This window comes from Halichoerus grypus, chromosome 3, assembly GCF_964656455.1.
Source record: "Halichoerus grypus chromosome 3, mHalGry1.hap1.1, whole genome shotgun sequence".
Taxonomy (NCBI): Eukaryota; Metazoa; Chordata; class Mammalia; order Carnivora; family Phocidae; genus Halichoerus; species Halichoerus grypus.
This window is the reverse complement of record NC_135714.1, coordinates 92785539-92804100: the sequence shown is the minus strand read 5'-3', so window position 1 is coordinate 92804100 and position 18562 is coordinate 92785539. Positions and strand designations below refer to the sequence as shown.

Sequence of the window (18562 nt, the reverse complement as noted above, 5' to 3'; positions counted from 1 at the left end):
TAATTTTCTCACTTGTAGCACATCCACACATACAACAAAGCTATAACAAATAGCCATGACAGACACACACACACACACACACACACACCATCACAGATCAAAACAAAGAACGAACGCAGTGAAATTACACAGAAGTATCTCAAGATTGTTCAGATGTTACAGATCAATGTTGAAAAAAAATATAAACATGGGGAAAGAAAAGGAAAAAAGCATTAGAAATTGCAGAAAGTTGATTTCCTCTAGGAGAAAGCCAGTAGTAGCAAATTCAGAATGCCTTCTAATGAAGTATATATGTTTTTTAATCATATAAAAATCCAGAAATCAGTATGTTTTGTTCTGCCAATATACAGTGACTATATAAAAGATGTCTGAATCAGCTGCAAACCGGCATTTCATCTAAGGGAAATTCACACCTAACAATGAAACGAATGGTCTTGTGCTAAGAGGCATGGTCCTTTCCTTGGAGCAACCTCCTGGTTTAGACACATAAAGGACAGACCAAGGAGGGAAATAAAGGAAAGGAAAGAAAAAAAAGAACAAAACAACGACTGTGATTAAACTTATATGTGAGTCCAAAGTTAAAATGTGATGCATGGCAATCCAAATCAGAGACAGTCACACGAGACACACACACAGTTTATGTAAGCCAAGTTATTTCCATGCAAAGCAAAGGTGGAAAGAAACTGGTGGGAGCGGTGGCTTTGCTGAAATGCACGGGCAGGAGGATGGTTAAGAAATTAGAACAAATATGGAAAACATTACTGTGGTGAAGCATATTTATTTTCTACAAGCCTGTACATAGGTGCTGAATGTAGTAGTATTTTCGAGGGACAGGTAGTGGGGACCTGCACCCATTCAAAGCAAAAAGGAAAAGTCAGTCAAACTCTTTTAGGATTTGCTCTTGAAAAGACTTAGGAAAGAGTTCCTTCACTAGAGCCCTTCTTTAGAGATTATTTTATACCTAGATGAAGATTATTTAAGGATTATCTTTAAACTAAGGATTGTCTTTAAACTAAAAAAAAAAAAACAACAACAACAAAAAAACAACCCAAACATGTGTCTATGTTTAAACTTTAAAAAATATTCACAACACTTAGGAGTCATTTAGGAGAATTTGTGGCATTATAGCTATATAATAGCTTTTTCCTCCTTTTTTTTAAGATTTTATTTATTTATTTGAGAGAGAGAGAGCATGAGAGAGGGGTGAGGGACAGAGGGAGAAGCAGACTCCCCACTGGGCAGGGAGCCCAACGCGGGGCTCGATTCTGGGACTCTGGGATCATGACCTGAGCCGAAGGCAGGTGCTTAACTGACTGAGCCACCCAGGCACCCCCTCCTTTTTCTTTTTTAAACAACTGAGCCAGGGGGATGTATTAAACTTGAATTTCTACTAGCTAGTATTCAAGAAACAAAGGAAAGGGCCTTTTAAATAAACATAGTAGTTCCGAAGAAGAAAGTGGGATAATAAAATAAAACCTCTTTTTAAAAAAAGGAATTAAGGCAATGATAATGTCACTTTTGTAACAAATAAGTGTCTTCTCTTGAGAGAATTGGTATTTATTGAGGAGATATACTCTGTGACTATGCATATATAAAGACATCTTAAAATAATTTATATCAATGCAAATTTGTTCAAGTACAAACCAAATGAAAACATCCAGAATTTCAAATAATCTAGTCCTGAATGATGATTTAACATAAGAGCAAAGAAACTCTCAATTAAAAGCATTCTAGGGGCACCTGGGTGGCTCAGTCCGTAAGCGGCCGCCTTCTGCTTGGGTCATGATCCTGGAGTCCTGGGATCGAGCCCTGCCTTGTGCTCCCTGCTCAGTGGGGAGTCTGCTTCTCCCTCTGCCCTTCACCCCCTGCTCCTGCTCTCCAAGTAAATAAATCAAATTTTTAAAAAAAAAAAAATCCCAATAAGTTAGTAATTTACATTATACTAAGTCTTAAAAAAAAAAAAAAGCCCCCAGATCATTGCATAGGGCCAGATGACCATATTAAACATGGTTCTAAGTTTTCTCCTTTTGGGAATAGCAACCTGAAATACAGTGAATCAAAATGAATTTTTAAATGAATAAACAATAAAAATTAGTATTTTTTTCCTCAACTATTTGGGGGCATAGAAGCAAGAAAGAAACCTGAAAAATTCAACTTCTTCCACACAAGAAACCAGAGTCACCAGAAACAGGCCCCAAAACTAAAATATTAATGAATTGTTACAAACCCAAAATGAGTTCTAAGATAACTCTCTTAAGGTCTGTAAAAACCAGTTCTCTCTGTACTAAATTATATTTGGGATTTGCATCATTATTTAAAATTAGCCCTATCATGGCACAATGTTGTGATTAGTCATTTCATCCAGGAGGTTTTGATTTTTGCATTCCTGGTTCTTTTTTTTTTTTTTTTTCTTTCAGAAAGTTTCACAAAAGTCCATTAGGCCTCAGCCCTAAAGAAGTCCGTTATACTTCACCACAGTAAGAGGTGCTGGGTGGTGGGGGTGGGGGGAGGGTTAGCTTTAGCTGAGAACTATTAAGACAGTATCACTTTTGCAGGTGTAGCCTACAAAAATAATGAGCTCTCTCCCGAAGTCAGTGTTGCTTGATATAAAAGTGATACTGTCATGTCAGTGCTTAAAAAAAAATGAGATGACAATGTTATGCTAACAAATGGACAAAAATGGTAGGGTGGGTTTCTAAACAAGCATAACAGCAATAGCAGGGTTAACAGGGGTATCAAAAGAAAGTGAATGCTTAGATGAATAATCATTGCATTTTACTGCTAATTAGCTCAACAAATTAGATATTTTTGTAATTTAACTGGCCAAGCTGCTTTTCTAAATATACATTAATGATTAATAAGGACAATATAAAAATATAATTATTATAGTGGTTAGTAATGGCAACTAGCTGCATTTTAATTCATGCTTCTCTTTATTGTAGCCAGCTTTCAAACAAACTCAATTTTATTTAAAATCTTACTTTTTTCTGATGTCATATCGATCTGAAAGAAAACATACATAAATTGAATGGTTACAAAACTGTGTCTGCTTTCACAGCCCCTGATGTGCAAATAAGCTCCTATTCATAATCACACCCATGGGGAGATAACATCAGCTAGAGGAAGGTCAAAGTACTTTGCTACAGTTCTTCCTGAGAGTCTCCTTGATTCTTATCCTAACTTTGGGAAAAAACAAACCTCCTTTCTAGACTTCATAGGTGGAAAGCACTTTTTAATGTTATTTCTAGCAAGATATGATCCAGGGTGCGTTTGATGTTAGAAATACATACGTATTAGGGAAAAGGCCAGGAAAAGAGTGAAGTGGGGGTTAAACAGTGTCAATTTAGTTGAGAAAAAGAAGGAAAGAACAAACAGCATGCCAGGGTAATACATTCTACAGAAGTAGCAGTCTCATTGTCATTAATGACAAGCCAAAATTGTAAATCCTGAAAAGAATACAAACTGGATCTATTGCCCTGCATAGCTCCTGAAAATATTCAATAGAACAATCACAAACCTAATGCAAGAAACTCATTTAAATATAGCAAAAAATGGTTTTATAGTTGCATTGCGCTTCTAAGAAGGTGTGTAGGTACCATTTGGAACAGGTTTGGTGAGGGGGTCATCATGTGCAGGAAGGAAACTGAGTATGTGAGACAAAGAGTGGCTATACAATCGAGGGGAAGGTTGACATCTGTCCTGTCATAATTACTGTGCATATGGTTCTATATGGCAGGACAGTGAGGCTATCACCTCCCCTCTTGTCCTGCTCCGCGGCCAGGGTAGGAGTAAAAAGTGAATTCAGGGCAATTCTCTGCACTAAAAAGGCCTTACATTTTAAGCTGGTGGGTACAAGGGTATTTACTATATTTTTCTTTATGTTTTTGTATTCCCAAATCCATCAAGTAACATTAAAAATATAAAACTAGTATATTTGAAAATCTTTATGTGCAACTAATAACAACTGCATTTGTCTATCTTATAAGCAGGAACCAATATGTAAATAGGGAAGTAGAAGGAATTTCCTTTCATTTCTATGATGATGTTTGGGCATTCAAATCTTTATAAGGGAAACAAACACAAATGTGCCTGAACTATCAAAGAAGTCTTATTCAAAAGGTTCTTTATTCAAGGTAACCTCTTGAAGACTGGCTTTCTTCATCTATGATAGCACAGACCTCACAGGGCAATTGTGAGGATCAGTGTTGATGAGGCACGTGGAGCACTTAATAAAGAATCTACCTTATAAGAAGTGCTCATTATTAGTAGAGTTCTGCATTATAATATTATAGTCTACTGGTTGAACTACACACTTCTTAAAGTTTTTAGTCTTAGTGGTTCTCAAACTTTTTGGTTTCAAGACTCCTTTACACTCCTAAAAATTATTGAAGACCTTGAAGGACTTCTGTTTATGTTTGATATATACAAGTAAATATCTGTCTTATACATTAAAACTGAGAAATTCCTAGAACCCAAGTATACACAAGCACCCATTCCAGAGTCAGACTGATGATGTCATCATATGTAATGTAGCCTCTGGAAAACTCCTCTACAGCTTGTGGAGATACGGGAGGCAAAAGACAAATAATGTCTCAGTTATATTAAAAACAAAAAAAGTTTTGACCTCCAGGCATCTCCAGACCAACCTTTGAGAACTGAAATAATGGCTTGGCCTTCAGCAGTCAGTAGAGAAACCTTTATTATTGCACAGAGACAGGGTAGCGATTTATAGGGAAAGCTTTACTATCCTTTGAATTTAGTCCACGAGATGAGAAAACAGAGGCTCAGAGAGGTTAAGTAAAACTGTGACCCTTCAGTTACTAACAACCGCATAACCCTTCTAAGAACACAGGTTAACTATGTGCTCTTATTAGTGGTTATAGCAAATACAGACATCAATAAGCGACAATGCCATACAATTACCTCTTCTTCCTGTTCTTGATCTGACTCTGATTCCTTGCCGCCCCAAGATGCCATGCAAGATGGAAAAAAGAGAGCAGGAAGAGTAGAGAGTCTTTAGAAGAAAAGATTAAATACACTGCCAACAAACATCAACAGGCAAGCATACCATCAGCGTACTCTGGTTTTCTTCTTACTAACAGTTTATAGAAGACAGGCACAAAAATTTAGAAGGATTGATTTAAATGTGAAAGTCTGTAGATTCAAGAGGCAAAAGAACCAAAATTATAAGTATACTAATTTATTAGACAAAAGAACTAAAATTACAAATATACTCATTTCAGATCCCAGAGGTTACTAGCAGCCTTGAAGTTGGATATTCAATGGATTTGATGCATATGTCTAGAGAAACGGGGGTGATATATCCCAGTCATTACAGATACTAGCTGAAAATGTTAAAGACCACAAATAAGCTTATGGTAAAAATATTTTGAATGCACAGGCAATATTTAGGAGTTCTATTATAATAAAGAGCTACTAAATTCTAAAGTTTATGTAAAGTGTATACAATGTTTGGCATTGTTTTCCTTTTTAGTTTGAGTTACTAACTGGAAAGCTGTCCTGGACCATCATGGCATTAATGATATGTCTCAACTTAGAAAGATAGTGTAATAATAAAGTAAATGCTTTATTTTACAGCACACTGAAAGTTCACTGAAATCAGAGACAAAGCTCATTCATCTTTATACGTCACTCAGTTGGACTGCCCACAGCAGTATATATTTTGTTGTGCTTCTTATTTGGCATTCTGCTTCGGTGACTCACAAATCTACAAACCCCAAAGTACATTTTCCATCACTGGAGTGAAATTAGATTGTGCTCATTTGGGTGGATATACCTATTGCTGTATTCCAATTACTGGAATAACACATATGTTTACATATGCAGATAATGTTTCACTTTTATCATATAATGAGAATTTGCAACGTTAAACATGATGCTATGAGCTTTTCTCTCTGTTTAGAAGAATAATCCGATCTCTATTTAGAAGAATAATTGGTTAAGAAAAATATACCATAGTGGGTAAAAAGAAGTGTCGAAAATGCTTTGTTTTGTGGAGTCAAGATTTAGGGTTTTAAATATATTTCTACATCTCCTCCAAGTCTTACCTGCCATTACTCATCCCCCTCCCCAACCTCTAGTACACACACTGACAGCTCTGCAGCCCCCTACAGACCGCCATGGGGGGAGGGGGAAACTTTCCACTGAAAAGATATTGGTTAAAATTTTTTTAAGTAATAAAAATTAAGTTATCCCCAACATTTAATTCATTCAGTTGTCCTCTTCAACTTGATCAGAGTAAGCCAGGCATTCTGTAATGGTGAGCAGTCTGAATAGAAAGTAATACCTGGTAAGGAGACTTTGGGTCAGGAATTGATGAAGTGTTCCTTTTCAACAATGTTTCAAATCTACCCCTTGTCACATGGGAGTATTTTCTGTACTAATCATGCTAAAATCATTGAAAAATTAGTTTGATACCCCCAAAACATTATAGGTTATAAGATGAATAGGAATTTATTTTAGCAATAAGATAAAATCTCATGAGGTTGTTCTGAATTTAATAATAAATAATCCACCTGTGAATTGGCAGTGAACAGAAGCTAATGAACTCATAATACTTTGCTGGGGCCAAATGGACTAGTATCACCCCAGAAGGGCACATAAAAACAACAGTGAAGACAAAGCCAATTTATTTTTTAAAATGAGTCCAAAAAGTTAAATCTTAAATTCAAATTTTCTTTCCTGTCCAATATGTATTGATAGAAAAGTTTCCATCAGAGTGAATTTAACGCGAAATAAAGGAGAGCTACCTTTTTTCCTTACGTAAATGGAAAATCGTAAGTTTGACAGGGAATCAAAAATGACTGCTATATGTGCTTGCATTCAGTGCTTTTGCTTTTACTTATTTTAAAGGGTTTGAAAATTAAATCCTATAGAGACTGAACCGCACTCCAACAGATTTGACAATACCTTTGTATAAATCGGCAGGGTGATGTTTAAGTTGCAAATAGCTTGATGCACCAGGCCTCTTGTGGATTTTGGCTCTTTCATAAATGATAGTCGCCCGCAAGGTTCCTGAGTCGTGTCACGTACCTTGAACAAGAAAGGCATACGTACTTCACCCACCTATGATGTGTACTATTTATTTTAATTAGATGATACTCAAGAGAATGAGGAAAAAATAAATTCATTTGATAATGCTAAGGATTTAGAGGTGTTCCTTTCTCTGTTTCTATATTCATTTAGAATGACTTTTTAAAAATCATTCAGCTTTTAAAAAATCGTGGTAAAAGACACGTACCATAAAATTTACCATTTCCATTTTTACACTTACCATTTTTAAGTGTCCAATTTAGCGGCATTAAGCACATTCACAAACTTGTGCATTCATCAAATCCCTACTATGCAGAATTTGTCATCATCCCAAACACAAACTCTGTACCCATTAAATGATAGCTCCCCATTCTTCTCTTCTGCCACCCCAGGGCACCTCTATTCTACTTTCTGTCTCTGTAAATTTGCCTCTTCCAGGTACCCTGAATAGATAGAGTTATACATTGTTTGTTCCTTTTGAGTCTGGGTTATTTTACTTAGCATAATATTTTCAAACTTCAACCACGTTGCAACATATATCAGAATTTCATTCTTTAAAAGAATTGTGTTAAAATATACATAACATAGAACTTATCATTTCCACCATTTTTACATGCACAGTTCAGCAGCAATAAGTACATTCACATTGTTGTACAACCATCACTACCATTCATCTTCGGAACTTCTTCATGTTCACCAACTGAAACTCTGTTTCCATTAAACACGAACTTTCCATTCCTCCCTCACCTCATCTCCTGGCAATCACCGTTCTATTTTCTGACTAGGCCTTTGACCTCTCTAGGTACCTCTTATAAGTGGAAACAGAGTATTTCTCCTTTTGTGTCTGGCTAATTTCACTTAGCATATGCCTTCCAGGTTCATCCATGTTACAGCATGTATCAAAATGTCATTCCTTATTAAGGCTGAATAATATTCCATTGTACGTATATACCATTTTTTATCCATTCACCTGTCAATGGATACTTCGGATGTTTCCACCTTTTGGCTACTGTGAATAATGCTCTTATGAACACCAGGATGCAAGTAACTGCTTGAGTCCCTGCTCTCAGTTCTTTTGGGTATATACCTAGAAGTGGAATTGCTGGATCATAGGCTAATCTAGGTTTGAATTTTTGAGGAATCATCATACTGTTTTCCACAGTGGCTGCATCCATTTTGTATTCCCACCAGCAATGATCGGGGTCCCAATTTCTCCACATCCTTGCCAACATGTGTTAGCTATTTCATTATTTATATACTTATTTTTTAACAGCTGCCACCCTAATGGGTACAAAGTTTCTCATTGTGATTTGAATCTGAATTTCCTTAAGCTGTTGAGCATCTTTTCATATGCTTTTTGGCCACCAGTTTGCCTTCTTTGGAGAAATGTCTGAGTCCTTTGCTCATTTCTGTATTTGGTTGTTTGTAGAATGACTTTTGCGGGCGCCTGGGTGGCTCAGTCATTAAGCGTCTGCCTTCCGCTCAGGTCATGATCTCAGGGTCCTGGGATCGAGCCCGGCATCGGGCTCCCTGCTCGGCGGGAAGCCTGCTTCTCCCTCTCCCACTCCCCCTGCTTGTGTTCCCTCTCTCGCTGTGTCTGTCTCTGTCAAATAAATAAAATCTTTAAAAAAAAAAATGACTTTTGCACATCAACAATATCAAATATTAGCTTAATTATACAGCCATTTGTGTTAAATGGACCCATTACCCTCAGCAGTTACAGTTTAATGTGGTGGTCTCTAAGAACCTATCTTTAATCAGATAAAACAATCAAACCAGAAATGGCACAACAAAGGACTCAGAGATCTTGGGAAAGCTTAACAGACTTTTAAAAACTTGAGAGGTTTACTGACATATGCTTGGAAAGTCATAAGGGATTAAAATGAGTCATTGGTGACAAACTGGGAATTAGTAGTCTGAAGTCGGTGTAGTGAAAACTATTGGAGACCAGCTTCTATCTTGTGAGGATTGAGCATTAGGACTTCTAGATTAGTGAAATACACTGTGAGAAGCAAGAAAAAAAAATGAGTGGCTGGAGAAATAGAGCACAGAATTATTACTTCCTTTTCATTTCATGAATCTCGCCATCACACATTTTTGTCCCTTTTTAGAATTGGAATCTATAAGAAATGTGTATATATCGCTGCCAAATTCCTAAGTTGAATTAATATTCTTAAACAGAGACAACAAATTCACGGTGTACTGAAGTATCTCCATAAATGTTTGTTGGATGAATTTATGAAAATATACGCAGTTCACAGCTCTATCTGGGATAATCTCTTACTAGATTAAGTGAGATCCTGGGTCCCTTGAGAGCTTTTATTACAAAAAGTCGTCACTTAGAACTCTTTTGGTCTCCACATTAATGAAATTCATAAATTTTTAAAATGTAAGCATAAATATTTAAAAGAAATGATAGTAAAAAAAGAGAGAGAGACTTATAAAATTTGGGGAAAAAAGTAACCAGTTTTTCTAATTAATGAACTGGCTATTTGTCCTAATTCTCAGCCTTAACCATAGTCTATAAGTTATAAAATGAAGGTTGAATTTGAACTTCAAAAATAAAAACAGTTTTATAGGACTTTAAAATTTCACAGACATGGTTTTAAAAAATTACTGTAATGACTGAAAAGCAAAACTGTCTCCTACTAAAGGAAGTCAAATCCTTACTTGATCTTAAGTAAAATGCATTACAAAAGCCCATGTCTTATTACCTTGACAAAGAGAGGAAGTCGGTTTTCTTTGAAGGCAAAAAAACTGAAGATATGATGTTGGCCACTCTTGGTTAATGGCACCAGGTTGCCAAAACAATCAACATAGATGGGTTTTCCTTCTAGTACCTGGTAAAAACAGAGAAAAATAACACAGAACATAATAGCTATAATTATTACTTATTATTTACATAAAAAGTGGTGGTACTACTTGGAACATCAAAATTCTTAAAATATACATACATAATCTTTACATTGCTGACTGACATTTTGTCTTATCTGTGACAAAGCATGCGCTAATACTCCCTCTTCTTACTGGTACGAGAATCTTCAAATGCACGGTGGCATTTAATGTTAATGTTTTCATTTCTAACACTGTTTCATGTTACCCTCCCCCCCCAAAAAAAACCCAGTATCTCTTTAAGTCCTAAATTTAAATTTTTGATTGGGTAATTTTTGACATCGTAATGAGTCAGGTTACTTGACTTTAATATCCAAAGGCCCACAGATAGAAAATTCTGAAATAAGAATAAATAATGCAGAAAAGCCCTGGATATGGTACATTCACATTTACACAAAGGATATACTTCCCAACTATTTCCTTTAGTATTAAAAATAATAAAAACAACAAGGAAAGATAAAGATATCTAAACTATTACAGTCACTTACATACTTTACCAATAACTCATAATTTTTCCCAAGATAATTTTAAGAGAGTCCTTTTACCACCTCACATACACTGAGACTATCCCTATATCCAAACTGGCAAAAATGGCAGACTTTGGACCTTGACCTACTAACTGATCAAAATGTGGACTGTTCTTTTTCTTTTTTAATGGCTCTATTTATTAAATACTATTTTAAATATAATCTACTAGTAAGGGTATAAACAACAGGTTAACATAAATTATTTTTGTAAATAACAGTACCTCTACATCCCTGCTTCTGGCCACCTCAGCAAAGTTTTCTTGTTGTTCTAGGGTCTTATCCACTTTATCATCAGTCATGCAGAAACATCTCAACCTGGCTTCAATGGGGTCGTGTGATTTGGCAAACACAACAAATTTGGCCATATACGGTACACAGATAATTTCTCTATACACTTGTGATGCAAAGGTAACAGATTCCTGGATTTGTCGACAATCTATCAGCCAGAACCTACAAAATGGAATAAGATCAGTTATCTGAAATTTAAAGTATACCAGTTGAATTAAAAAACAACAGTCCCTTCAATATGGTCAAAATAGTCATTAAATGTTTCTTGGAAAAAGGGAGAGAAGGAGATGAGAGAAACTAAAGGAAAGAGGAAGAAAGTGAAAGGAGGAAAGATAAAAGGATAGATGGGAAGGAAGAAGGGAATGTGGGGAAAAGAGAAAGATTAGGTGTTTAAGATCAACTATCAAATGCTGTATTTGTAATTTTCTTCCTTGGAGACTCTTCTGAGTATTGAGTCTTCTGAACTATATCTAAGTGCTTTAGAATCTTCTAGCATGTAAGCTCAGTATTGGATATTATGACAAGTATCTCACTGAATGAGAGTTTCTATTTTCCTTGATTCCCTCTCCTCTTTGTTTCATTTCCTGAAACTCTTTTCAATAAAATCTACTCAGGTTTTCTTCATCATTCTTTTCCAACAACCTCTCTAGTCACCAAGGGGAAATAATACCATTTTTAAAAAATTGCTTTTGCTCCAGAACTTCTAAATATCGCTGAATATATCCCTAGAAGAAATCATTGGCTTTGTGACCAATTTATGAGTTCTAGCCTCAGCTGAGTCTGTGACATGGCCTGGTAACTTCTTCCTCAGATATCATGGTATTCAGTAGAGTAACTTCGCTAAACCTTTATGACACTCCTTGAGCTCCCTCCTCACCTGAGGCCTTAAGAAAGCTAACTTCACTGAGAAAGTAGAGGCCACCCTGGACATTTTTTCAATTTGCTATGTATACATTTTCAAAGGTTGGTTCACATCCTCTTGCTCTGAAACCTTTCCCCACCAATGATCACCCACCCTCCTTCTCTTGACTCATTTCCCACAATCTTTCAACATTCCTGAGATTGCCCTACTGTCTTAGCCTCTCTTTTCTTTAAGTTCTTGATCCATCTCACTTTTTTTATTGGCTTTTAGTAAAATATATGCAAAGTTTACTATTTTAACCATTTATAAGTGTAAAATTCATTGGTATTAAGTACACTTACAATACCGACTCCTCGGTCTATCCCACGAGGCTTTCCATAAACAATGCACAATCCTGCATTACTTCTGCATTACAGACTAAATGGATCACTGTTGCTCTCCCCCAGTACCCTGCTGCATTCTATCTTGGCATCTTGGCTCATGTTACCTCTCTCTTCCACTTTTATTCTGCCTATAAGTTTCCTACATGTCTCTTAAGTCACCTCTTCTCAAACATCCTCTCTATTCCGATGCAAATACCCTCCGCTGAATTCTTTAATACCTCTGGGGGTACCTCTCATGCAAAACTTGCCATGGCTTGCATTAGAGTGTAGATGCCTGAGTGGCAGATCGCACTGGCTCACAGAGCCCGAGACTCAGTAGCTGAGCCTGAGCGGCTGAAAGGACAAACACGTGCCACACCACACCCAGGTACTGCCCCGTACCATTACTGACTTATTCATGAATTTCTACTTTTTCTTTTCCCCTTGAATATAAATTTAAGTTTTAACCACTCTCGACTTTAGTTTTCTCATCTGTAAAATGGCCACAATACCTCCTGTTCTATTTAAGTCACACAGTTGTTGTAGTAATCAAATTAAATGGGACATGCTTAGCAATCCCTTAATCCCAGTGCAAATGGGAACTAATGGTAATCAACTGAGTTGTGTGTGCATGACACAAAACTAGATAGCTTCAGCTTTTAGAAGATGTGTGATATGTAATTGGGTAATAGATGGGTAATATGCACATGTGTTAGAATGCATAAGAGTCACAGAAACCTTGAAACCATTTAAGCAAGTCATGGTGGGCTTTGTGTTTTTATTACTCTGTTGGAAAAAGTAGTTCAGGCTATTTTTTGACAGCAGGAAATTTATCTTTCCTAAGACCTTTGGGACTGGAAAACTCAGTGATGGCTACTAAAACCAGAGTCAGGGTCACAATCCCTTCTTTTTCTTAGATTTTAATCTGACTGGTTGTCCTTTATTGTCTCATCACTATTACATTTGCTAGCGAGTCCAGTTTAAAATATGAAAGTAAATGCAGATGATGTGTAAAAGCAAACCAAAAAGATTCACTTTTAAAGAACATAAGAAACAAAACAAAAGACAATGGGGAGGGGCAATATCATAGTGGGCTTTTCTGGGCTGCATAACCATACCTGGCAGACACATTGGTTGTAAAGGAAACACATTCATTGACAAATGTTAATGGCGTAGTTCCTGTAATATCTTCCCATTGTGCAGGAGTGGTTCCACCTGAAATAATATGATTGTTTAAAAAAATCAGGCAAAACTCCAGGCTTTGAATTGTAAAATAAAGTCTTTGTGGTTCTGGCTGTGTTCACCCATATCATCCCATCCACCCCTCAGAATGACATATTGGAAACAACATGTCTAAAAACCACATGCTAAAAAATGACACACTGAAAACAAACAGCAGACACTACCTTTCAAGGAACTTAAAGGGAGGTTCTTTGAATAACTGCCTCAAATTACCTACTAAGTGTTCTAGTCTCTGACTTTCTTTTTTTTATGTTTCAAGTCTTTATTTAAATTCTAGATAGTTAACATATACTGTAGTATTAGTTGCAGGTGTAGAATTTAGTGATTCATCACTTACATACAACACCCAGTGCTCATCACAAGTGCCCTCCTTAATACCCATCAAGCACCTAGCCCATCCCCCACCCACCTCCCCTCCAGCAACCCTCAGTTTGTTCTCTGTTGTTAAGATCTGACTGATACTCTGAAGCTTTTATTGTAATTGCTAGGCTTTGAAGATCATTTTAAATTTAAAATGCTGATGATTTTAAAAGCTACTTCGATCAACCAAGGAGCTGAATACTTTGTTAAAATAACAAAAATCCAAATAATCTTTTGTTCCTGAACTTCATATTTTCTGGAAATATTTTTAAGAAATAAAATTTCCTCTCAATTTGCAGTTCAAGGTTGGCAAAAAAAAATGCTTGGAAAATATTAAGAGCTCAGTAATACTGCAAGGTGAGTGAATGAGTGCTGAAGGATGGCCTCTGCACAGAAAGATCACCATGGAGGCTGATATTGACTTTCATTCTCCTGGGAAATTACATTGGCATAGATAAGGATAAAACAGTCTTAAAGCATTGTAGGGGAATATATGTTTGAGATGAGGAAAAATTGTGACTCTAAAATTCCTTAAAGAAGGAAATGAGTTATCAAAGAAAGTTCATGGAAACTTATTCTAGCAGGCCTCTAAAATAGGAATTCTTAGCAGAACCATATAACAGAGCAAAACACAAAAATCCAAAACTCTGGTTAACATGTTTTTTTTTTTAATTAACAAATAAATTTAAGGAATTGTTTAGTGCAAACCTATCAGAAGATCTATGGCTGGAATAACTAGATTAGATGGCATCTAGGCCCAGGCGGTATCTTCATTTGATCATCTACAAGGGCAGGTGTGCCACAGACATTTTTCAGTCTTCCTTCTTTTGCTCCCATGCCATTATGTTGCACATTATAAAACGTTAATCGTATACCCATGGAAAAAAATTCTGGGAATGACACCCAGGAATGCTGGTAACAATCAGAAATGGATAATTGGGAAAGTGATCATAAGTGAAGTGTAAGATTTCCTTTCATACTCATTGTAGTCTGTATATTTTAAATCTTTGTCATATTATTAAATTTATGGGGTAAGGTGTCAATGGTCTGCTATCATAAGTACAGAAAAAAACACTAATAAGAAGGGAGAATTAGAGAACAAAATAAGGGTGAACATTCCTTTCAATATGGAGGAGAAAGGAAAAAAAATTCTAACAATACCTAAACAACCAGGGATGGTGATTATTCCTATTGACAGCAGTATATTTACTGAATGCCAACAACACGTAGTTATTGTGAAATAGGGAAATTAGTGCAATGATGTAGTCCTAACACAGGTTATTTGTGCAGATTTTTTCCTCTCACCATTTGTGGTGGTATGATTGAGCAGAAAAAACCAACGTTCTGGGAATGTCTTTCTGGAGTATGGTAGTTGTCTGAAAGCTATTACAACTTCTAATTGAAAAGACCAAAATTCAGTTAATCATTAAAAACCTTTACTTTGTTTTTCCAAAGTTAGTTCAACAGATCAATGATAAAGACAAACCAATTCCTAGACAGATGTTTGAACTACTGGGTATAATTATTCAAGATGCTATTTATTTTTCATATAAGATGAAGTCTTACATGAAAAATATAAAATAAAGTCTTCAATGAAGGCTTGAAACTTGGGTTTTGAGGCATGTAAATTTGGGTTTGAATTCCAACTCTGCCAAATATTTATGGTATGATTTCAGGCAAGTTATAGAACTTCGCTCAGCCTTGGCTTCCTTTTCAGTAAATAGGGTTAACTCTTCCTCACAGGACCACTATAAAGACAGAAATGATAATACATATAAAGGGTCTAATAGTTTGGCATACAAGCTGTATTTGATAAATATTAATTTCCTTTCACCTTTCACTTGCCTAGTTAAGTAGGATGCTTTTCCTGAATTAATGCATATAACCTCACAGGTATCTGATGACGAAGGTAATTTAATATTTACAATGATCTGTTTCTCCTTTCAGAACTTTCTACTAACATAGTCATATGGGACTCACCTGTTATGCTGCATAGTAATCTCAAGGTTGGTGCATCTCCCCCAAAACCATTCAACATGACATCACTTGAAGCTTTGGGGACAGGAATGGTCATGGTAATTGGTTTGTGGAATTTTCTTCTTCTAGGTTCCAAAGTGACTATAGGGCTGAAGGTAGCTTTGTTGCCTAGAATCTTCTTAACCAGCTCACTGTGCATAGGTTGAGCCTTTTCAAGAAAAAAATAGTAACATTAACAATATATCTATATTTATGTCAAATTTCTTACTCAATGCATTGCTTTTTAGCTCATAAATCAGTTTGGTGACTTCAAATATGGCAATTATAAGTTTAGTACTAAGCCCTCATATAAAACTTTAGGAGACCTACAATCTCTAAGGGCAGCTCTTACTCACCTGGGGATAATTTGACACATTAACCATGTATTTCCCACCTGAAAAGCTGATTTTGAATCACTAGAGTAAAAATCCATGTTAGGTTAACTTGTATCCAACATGGGCATACCTGTAGGCCCACACGGATCCTCTTGGTTAGCGCCCCCTCTGGAAAGACGGCCTGCACCTGGGGCACCACAGTGCTGCTCAGCACGCCTCCCTCTGGGCCAATCAGGTTGCTGTCCTGTTTGATGCGAGACACCACTGCAAAGTACTGTGGGAAGTCACGGGTGATGATGCGGCAGATTCGCTTCTTTTCTAGGTCTTCCGGGCTATCCAGCACTGAGACAAGAAATGACCCATCTTCATACAGCAAAGATTTCCTTCCAAAAGCATTCTAGCAAACTCCATGGCAGAGTTAATAGTAAATAAGTGTGGAAGCAAAACACCCTTTTTTTTTTTTAAATAGTAGGAAAATTTAAAAAGCAAGACTCCCAATCCTAACAACACCAGAAAAAAAAAAAAAATTGCAGTCTTTCAAGACCTATCAGCATTTAGTCTGCACGTTTTATTTCTCCGTGGAAACTAGGTCTTTCCAGGGCACTGTGAAAGGAAAGCATCCAGTTCCAGAAGAAGGAGTGCAGGGCAGCCTGCCTTTGTAAATGAGGGGTTTTGAGGGCAAACCCGGAGTGGAAATGAACCTATCCTATTCTTGGTTCACGTGAGGTACAGGAAATCGCTTCTGGACCTCTTTTCTTCACAAATTTCAAAGTTAGCTCAACAACCAGTTATTGCGGTTTTAAGAAGAAATATGGCCCTTTCAGTTCTCAGGGCAATAGTGCAGGAATAAAATCTGTCCTGTAAGGGTAAGGTTTGTCTTTGTGTGTTTATTCTAGTGACATGGTTGTCTCTGAAAGAGTCACATACTAAAAAAACAAAACAGTGATTATAAATTCAGGGTTTGAGTATTTCCCTGAAACCATTAACTGACCAACCATATCATCTACTGTCAGGAAGATAGGATAAGCGGCTCTTTGTAAATCGCATTAGTGTAGATATGCAGAGCAACACAAAAATCAGACTGGCTTAAAAGGCAGAAAATCTGCACTAAGGTGATCACTGAATTTTCAGGGATCACGGAAAGTTGTTTATTTTTGGAAATCATTTGCAATCCATTCTAGAGGCAGGAACAGCAACTATATTTTTCTTGACAATTGAATATAACTAGAGAGCAAAAGCCAGAAGTCCCAGGATCTGATCATACATAACTGAAAACTGATGCGCCGACAAACACTAGAACGTACTTACAAAAGAATGCATTTCCAAGCATAGAGAACACAAAAATGCAAAAATCTGATTCTTTATTTTAAAACAGGCTTTATACACAGAGAGTTATACCAGAACTCGTCAAGGACAAGATGCCAGTGTTAATGACAGGTAAATATCTCAGAGGAAAGTATCCTAAACCTAAATGCAGGCAAAAGAAATGGCTCCAAGAAGCAGAAGCAGCTAAATATTGCAGGGAACAAGCTTTATCAGGAAGAATCCTGTTCTTTTTATCTTGCTTGGAAAATACTGACCTATGCATCTAGAGGGCATAATTTCTTTTTCCATCTACCCCTTGGATAGGGTGAGCCTGGCCTCTATTCTTATTCCACCTCAGCAGGATGCAGAAAGAAATACTAAAGCCGCTGCTGTCCGGCTACACCTACTATCCGCAAGCCACACCCGAAGCTTCTGGCAGCAGTCTGCAAGGTTGGGAAACATGATAAGTAGCCACACCACTGTGTGTCCAGTTCTGTACAAAATTTGGTACGCTCTTGGCACTTAGGCAAAGAACTTGCCATATTTGTGTAGTTACTTAAAGTGGAACCATGGGGTGCCTGGGTGGCTCAGTCAGTCAAGTGTCTGCCTTCGGCTCAAGTCATGATCCCAGGGTCCTGGGATCGAGTCCCACATTGGGCTCCCTGCTCAGCGGGAAGCCTGCTTCTCCCTCTGTCTCTGCCCCTCCTCACTGCTTATTCATTTTCTCTCTCTCGCTCTCAAATAAATAAATAAAATCTTTAAAAAAAAAATAAAGTGGAACCCATCTCCTGGTATTAGGACTGGGACTTCGTTTTTATGCAGCCTAAGGAGGCCAGAGAATGAGCCAATTCCCTCCAGTCACACTGAGATATTTCAACCTATGGCTAGATGGCCCAAGCTGGATTTGGGATTTACAGACATCAAAGCCGCAACAAAAAAAATAAATTCCTTAACTCTATGTGTAGGAGAGTATATAAAATTCTACCCCAGCTAATGCCTTGTTTGAATTATATGTAGATGTTTGAGTGAACTTAATTTTCCTATCTCCTTAATAGAAAGTTTAAACAGGAGGTCATATTATCCTCTAATGCAGTAAAATAACACAAGGACCACACATACCCAAGCCCACCTCCCCTCCCCGCCCCACACACATAGACACACCCTTAGGTCATAAGAAAGAAGTAGATCATTTTGGGTGCCTGGGTGGCTCAGTTGGTTAAGCGACTGCCTTCGGCTCAGGTCATGATTCTGGAGTCCCAGGATCAAGTCCCGCATGGGGCTCCCTGCTCAGCGGGGAGTCTGCTTCTCCCTCGGACCATC

General features: G+C 37.1%; 1 protein-coding gene across 40 annotated transcripts in view; it reads right to left on the bottom strand.

Annotated features, from left to right (window-relative positions):
• ANK2 (ankyrin 2) overlaps positions 1–18562 on the bottom strand; it is a 628385-nt gene that overhangs the window by 28081 nt on the left and 581742 nt on the right. For all 40 annotated transcript variants that reach the window (XM_078069115.1, XM_078069120.1, XM_078069117.1 and 37 more), the window contains 8 exons: positions 16068–16279; positions 15567–15771; positions 13103–13199; positions 10694–10922; positions 9768–9893; positions 6931–7053; positions 4924–4956; positions 2982–3003 (listed from right to left, as the gene is read on the bottom strand). In XM_078069115.1, coding sequence (XP_077925241.1) covers positions 2982–3003; positions 4924–4956; positions 6931–7053; positions 9768–9893; positions 10694–10922; positions 13103–13199; positions 15567–15771; positions 16068–16279 — 1047 coding nt within the window. The remainder of the gene's footprint in view (positions 1–2981; positions 3004–4923; positions 4957–6930; positions 7054–9767; positions 9894–10693; positions 10923–13102; positions 13200–15566; positions 15772–16067; positions 16280–18562) is intronic.